Source organism: Taudactylus pleione, unplaced genomic scaffold (assembly GCF_031769625.1).
Source record: "Taudactylus pleione unplaced genomic scaffold, aTauple2 ptg000357l, whole genome shotgun sequence".
In the NCBI taxonomy this organism is placed as follows: Eukaryota; Metazoa; Chordata; class Amphibia; order Anura; family Myobatrachidae; genus Taudactylus; species Taudactylus pleione.
Window position 1 is genome coordinate 73,741 of NW_028284758.1, and position 7,208 is coordinate 80,948.

The 7,208-nt window shown below is 50.5% G+C and overlaps 1 protein-coding gene across 1 annotated transcript in view; it reads right to left on the bottom strand.

Annotated features, from left to right (window-relative positions):
* Positions 1–517, bottom strand: part of LOC148508559 (uncharacterized) — a 65,438-nt gene extending 64,921 nt beyond the window's left edge. Inside the window, exon 1 of the mRNA XM_088444361.1 lies at positions 451–517. Within this exon, the coding sequence (XP_088300487.1) occupies positions 451–476 (26 nt within the window). The 5' untranslated portion in view covers positions 477–517. The remainder of the gene's footprint in view (positions 1–450) is intronic.
* Positions 518–7,208: the final 6,691 nt, after the last annotated feature.

The window sequence follows — 7,208 nt, forward strand, 5'->3', positions numbered from 1 at the left end:
GGAAGGCGCGGGGTGAGCGCTGTGTGCGGGAGGAACATGAAGACGGTGAATGCTCCCACAGTCATACTATGAGAGTATTGTATTTCGGAGCTTGATGAATTCAGGTCCCCATACTAGTGTATGGGGACAGAGACCACACCGGGGGTGGAAGGTATCGGTGATAGCTCCTGTCTTACCTTTTTGATAAATGGACCCAAAACTTGTTTTCTATAAAAGCTGAGAATGTTCTTTTCCATGTGCTTTTATATAAATGAGGTGATAATACACTGACCCCTCCCCAAAGATAGAGACATGTGATATATACACAGTATATGGAGCTCTATTATACAGACTAGTGAGTATAGATAGACATAGTAAGGTACAGGACACACTAACAACTACTTAGGCCAAATACATTTCTGGGGTAACAACCCAAATAGACCCAAAGCAGCAGAAAACATCAGCACTCACCAGCCCAGGACGCAGCGATGTATCATTCAGCAAGTCCCAGCATTCACGATATAAGCATCAACATTCAGTCCTAACAGGGACCTATGTCAGGATGTTACTACAGTACACGAGACACATGTCCAGGATCCATACCCCACCAGCACATGTAGCCACCACCCCAGCACATGTAGCCACACCCCCAGCACATGTAGCCACACCCCCAGCACATGTAGCCACACCCCCAGCCTAGCAATTAGCACAGGTGCAGTAGCACAGACATAACCAGCAGCAGAGCACAGGTGCAGTACATTATAATCAGTCCCAGCACAGACACAGTAAAGCTGGCCACACACTAGACCAGTGGTTCTCAAACTCAGTCCTCAGGACCCCACACAGGTCACGTTTTGCAGGTCAACCAGCAGGTGCACAGGTGTAATCATTACTCACTGACACATTCTCAAAGGTCCACAGGTGGAGCTAATTATTACACTTGATTCAGTGTGGAGACCTGGAAAACATGCACTGTTTGGGGTCCTGAGGACCGAATTTGAGAACCTGTGCACTAGACCAAATTCCATCCAACCATCCAACTAGGTGATTGGTTGGAATGAATGTCTGGTAATGTATGGGAGTAACTGATGATCAGCAATTTGCTCCTAAATGCCAGAAAACAGATGAATGGACGTCAGACGTTAAAAGTTTGATCCAAAAACAATTTGTTCTAACAACAGTTTTTGTCCATTTTCCGGCGTTTGGGAGCAAATTGCTGATCATCAGTTACTCCCATACATTACCAGATTCTCATTCCAACCAATCAGCTAGATGGATGGTTGGACAGATAATCTTTAGATGTGTGTCCAGCTTAACACCAAACCAGCTCATATACAACTTCTGATGAACATATTTAAACAAATGAAACATAACATATTGTAGCAAATAATGCAATTCCGATGCCACGAGCTACGTCCCTGAGGGTACTCCAAAGTGCAGCGATGGATGCATCAAACACGGAGAAACGCAAACCGCGCACACATACAAACAAGAAACGCATCAACGATGTCTCCCCCCCATATATCACACACCAGTGCATGCACATATACACAGACAGTAAGGGCATCGCCGGATGTGTCCTCCCATGTATCACACACCAGTGCATGCACATATACACAGATAGTAAGGGCATCGCCGGATGTGTCCTCCCATGTATCACACACCAGTGCATGCACATATACACAGACAGTAAGGGCATCGCCGGATGTGTCCTCCCATGTATCACACACCAGTGCATGCACATATACACAGATAGTAAGGGCATCGCCGGATGTGTCCTCCCATGTATCACACACCAGGGCATGCACATATACACAGACAGTAAGGGCATCGCCGGATATGTCCCCCTATGTATCACACTACAGTGCATGCACATATACACAGACAGTAAGGGCATCGCCGGATGTGTCCCCCCATGTATCACACACCAGGGCATGCACATATACACAGACAGTAAGAGCATCGCCGAATATGTCCCCCTATGTATCACACTACAGTGCATGCACATATACACAGATAGTAAGGGCATCGCCGGATGTGTCCTCCCATGTATCACACACCAGTGCATGCACATATACACAGACAGTAAGGGCATCGCCGGATGTGTCCTCCCATGTATCACACACCAGTGCATGCACATATTCACAGATAGTAATGGCATCGCCGGATATGTCCTCCCATGTATCACACACCAGTGCATGCACATATACACAGACAGTAAGGGCATCGCCGGATGTATCACACACCAGGGCATGCACATATACACAGACAGTAAGGGCATCGCCGGATGTGTCCTCCCATGTATCACACACCAGTGCATGCACATATACACAGATAGTAAGGGCATCGCCGGATGTGTCCTCCCATGTATCACACACCAGTGCATGCACATATACACAGATAGTAAGGGTATCGCCGGATGTGTCCTCCCATGTATCACACACCAGGGCATGCACATATACACAGACAGTAAGGGCATCGCCGGATATGTCCCCCTATGTATCACACTACAGTGCATGCACATATACACAGACAGTAAGGGCATCGCCGGATGTGTCCCCCCATGTATCACACACCAGGGCATGCACATATACACAGACAGTAAGGGCATCGCCGAATATGTCCCCCTATGTATCACACTACAGTGCATGCACATATACACAGATAGTAAGGGCATCGCCGGATGTGTCCTCCCATGTATCACACACCAGTGCATGCACATATACACAGACAGTAAGGGCATCGCCGGATGTGTCCTCCCATGTATCACACACCAGTGCATGCACATATTCACAGACAGTAATGGCATCGCCGGATATGTCCTCCCATGTATCACACACCAGTGCATGCACATATACACAGACAGTAAGGGCATCGCCGGATGTATCACACACCAGGGCATGCACATATAGACAGACAGTAAGGGCATCGCCCCATGTATCACACACCAGGGCATGCACATATACACAGACAGTAAGGGCATCGCCGGACATGTCCCCCTATGTATCACACTACAGTGCATGCACATATACACAGATAGTAAGGGCATCGCCGGATGTGTCCTCCCATGTATCACACACCAGTGCATGCACATATACACAGACAGTAAGGGCATCGCCGGATGTGTCCCCCCATGTATCACACACCAGGGCATGCACATATACACAGACAGTAAGGGCATCGCCGGATATGTCCCCCTATGTATCACACTACAGTGCATGCACATATACACAGACAGTAAGGGCATCGCCGGATGTGTCCTCCCAAGTATCACACACCAGTGCATGCACATATACACAGACAGTAAGGGCATCGCCGGATGTGTCCTCCCATGTATCACACACCAGTGCATGCACATATACACAGATAGTAATGGCATCGCCGGATATGTCCTCTCATGTATCACACACCAGTGCATGCACATATACACAGATAGTAAGGGCATCGCCGGATGTGTCCTCCCATGTATCACACACCAGTGCATGCACATATACACAGACAGTAAGGGCATCGCCGGATGTGTCCTCCCATGTATCACACACCAGTGCATGCACATATACACAGATAGTAAGGGCATCGCCGGATGTGTCCCCCCATGTATCACACACCAGTGCTTGTACATATACACAGATAGTAAGGGCATCACCGGATGTGTACTCCCATATATCATACACCAGTGCATGCACATATACACAGACAGTAAGGGCATCGCCGGATGTGTCCTCCCATGTATCACACACCAGTGCATGCACATATACACAGATAGTAAGGGCATCGCCGGATGTGCCCCCCATGTATCACACACCAGTGCTTGTACATATACACAGATAGTAAGGGCATCGCCGGATGTGTACTCCCATAAATCATACACCAGTGCATGCACATATACACAGACAGTAAGGGCATCGCCGGATGTGTCCTCCAAAGTATCACACACCAGTGCATGCACATATAGACAGATAGTAAGGGCATCGCCGGATGTATCCTCCCATGTATCACACACCAGTGCATGCACATATACACAGATAGTAAGGGCATCGCCGGATGTGTACTCCCATGTATCACACACCAGTGCATGCACATATACACAGATAGTAAGGGCATCGCCGGATGTGTCCTCCCATGTATCACACACCAGTGCATGCACATATACACAGATAGTAATGGAATCGCCGGATGTGTCCCCCCATGTATCACACACCAGTGCATGCACATATACACAGATAGTAAGGGCATTGCCGGATGTGTCCTCCCATGTATCACACACCAGTGCATGCACATATACACAGATAGTAAGGGCATCGCCGGATGTGTCCCCCCATGTATCACACAACAGTGCATGCACATATACACAGATAGTAAGGGCATCGCCGGATATGTCCTCCCATGTAGCACACACCAGTGCATGCACATATACACAGATAGTAAGGGCATCGCCGGATGTGTCCCCCCATGTATCACACACCAGTGCATGTACATATACACAGATAGTAAGGGCATCGCCGGATGTGTCCCCCCATGTATCACACACCACTGCATGCACAAATAAACAGATAGTAAGGGCATTGCCGGATGTGTCCCACCATGTATCACACACCAGTGCATGAACATATACACAGATAGTAAGTGCATCGCCAGATGTGTCCTCCCATGTATCACACACCAGTGCATGCACATATACACAGATAGTAAGGGCATTGCCGGATGTGTCCTCCCATGTATCACACACCAGTGCTTGTACATATACACAGATAGTAAGAGCATCGCCGGATGTGTACTCCCATATATCATACACCAGTGCATGCACATATACACAGATAGTAAGGGCATCGCCGGATATGTCTTCCCATGTATCACACACCAGTGCATGCACATATACACAGATAGTAAGGGTATCGCCGGATGTGTCCTCCCATGTATCACACACAAGTGCATGTATATATACACAGATAGTAAGGGCATCGCTGGATGTGCCCCCCCATGTATCACACACCAGTGCATGCACATATACACAGATAGTAAGGGCATCGCCGGATGTGTCCCCCCATGTATCACAGACCAGTGCATGCACATATACACAGACAGTAAGGGCATCGCCGTATGTGTCCTCCCATGTATCACACACCAGTGCATGCACATATACACAGATAGTAAGGGCATCACCAGATGTGTAACCCCCATGTATCACACACCAGTGCATGCACATATACACAGATAGTAAGGGCATCACCAGATGTGTAACCCCCATGTATCACACACCAGTGCATGCACATATACACAGATAGTAAGCGCATCGCCGGATATGTCCCCCCATGTATCACACACTAGTGTGTAGCAGTGACCCCGATCACCTCCTGCACTACGCTGTGTTACAGGACTCTGACGCTGTGTGTAGCAGTGACCCCGATCACCTCCTGCACTGCGCTGTGTTACAGGACTCTGATGCTGTGTGTAGCAGTGACCCCGATCACCTCCAGCACTGCGTTATGTTACAGGACTCTGACGCTGTGTGTAGCAGTGACCTTGATCACCTCCTGCACTGCGCTGTGACAGGACTCTGACACTGTGTGTAGCAGTGACCCCGATCACCTCCAGCACTGCGTTATGTTACAGGACTCTGACGCTGTGTGTAGCAGTGACCCCGATCACCTACGGCACTGCACTGTGTTACAGGACTCTGACGCTGTGTGTAGCAGTGACCCCGATCACCTCCTGCACTTCGATGTGTTACAGGACTCTGACGCCGTGTGTAGCAGTGACCCCGATCACCTCCTGCACTGCGCTGTGTTACAGGACTCTGACGCTGTGTGTAGCAGTGACCCCGATCACCTCCAGCACTGCGTTATGTTACAGGACTCTGACGCTGTGTGTAGCAGTGACCCCGATCACTTCCTGCACTGCGCTGTGTTACAGGACTCTGACGCTGTGTGTAGCAGTGACCCGGATCACCTCCTGCACTGCGCTATGTTACAGGACTCTGACGCTGTGTGTAGCAGTGACCCCGATCACCTCCTGCACTGCGCTGTTACAGGACTCTGACGCTGTGTGTAGCAGTGACCCCGATCACCTACGGCACTGCGCTGTGTTACAGGACTCTGACGCCGTGTGTAGCAGTGACCCCGATCACCTCCAGCACTGCGCTGTGTTACAGGACTCTGACGCCGTGTGTAGCAGTGACCCCAATCACCTCCAGCACTGCGCTGTGTTACAGGACTCTGACGCTGTGTGTAGCAGTGACCCCAATCACCTCCAGCACTGCGCTGTGTTACAGGACTCTGACGCTGTGTGTAGCAGTGACCCCGATCACCTCCAGCACTGCGTTATGTTACAGGACTCTGACGCTGTGTGTAGCAGTGACCCCGATCACTTCCTGCACTGCGCTGTGTTACAGGACTCTGACGCTGTGTGTAGCAGTGACCCGGATCACCTCCTGCACTGCGCTATGTTACAGGACTCTGACGCTGTGTGTAGCAGTGACCCCGATCACCTCCTGCACTGCGCTGTTACAGGACTCTGACGCTGTGTGTAGCAGTGACCCGGATCACCTCCTGCACTGCGCTATGTTACAGGACTCTGACGCTGTGTGTAGCAGTGACCCCGATCACCTCCTGCACTGCGCTGTGTTACAGGACTCTGATGCTGTGTGTAGCAGTGACCCCGATCACCACCTGCACTGCGCTGTGTTACAGGACTCTGACGCTGTGTGTAGCAGTGACCCCGATCACCTCCTGCACTGCGCTGTGTTACAGGACTCTGACGCTGTGTGTAGCAGTGACCCGGATCACCTCCTGCACTGCGTTATGTTACAGGACTCTGACGCTGTGTGTATCAGTGACCCGGATCACCTCCACCACTGCGCTATGTTACAGGACTCTGACGCTGTGTGTAGCAGTGACCCGGATCACCTCATGCACTGCGCTATGTTACAGGACTCTGACGCTGTGTGTAGCAGTGACCCCGATCACCTCCTGCACTACGCTGTGTTACAGGACTCTGACGCTGTGTGTAGCAGTGACCCCGATCACCTCCTGCACTGCTCTGTGTTACAGGACTCTGACGCTGTGTGTAGCAGTGACCCCGATCACCTCCTGCACTGCTCTGTGTTACAGGACTCTGACGCTGTGTGTAGCAGTGACCCCGATCACCTCCTGCACTGCACTGTGTTACAGGACTCTGACGCTGTGTGTAGCAGTGACCCCGATCACCTCCAGCACTGCGTTATGTTACAG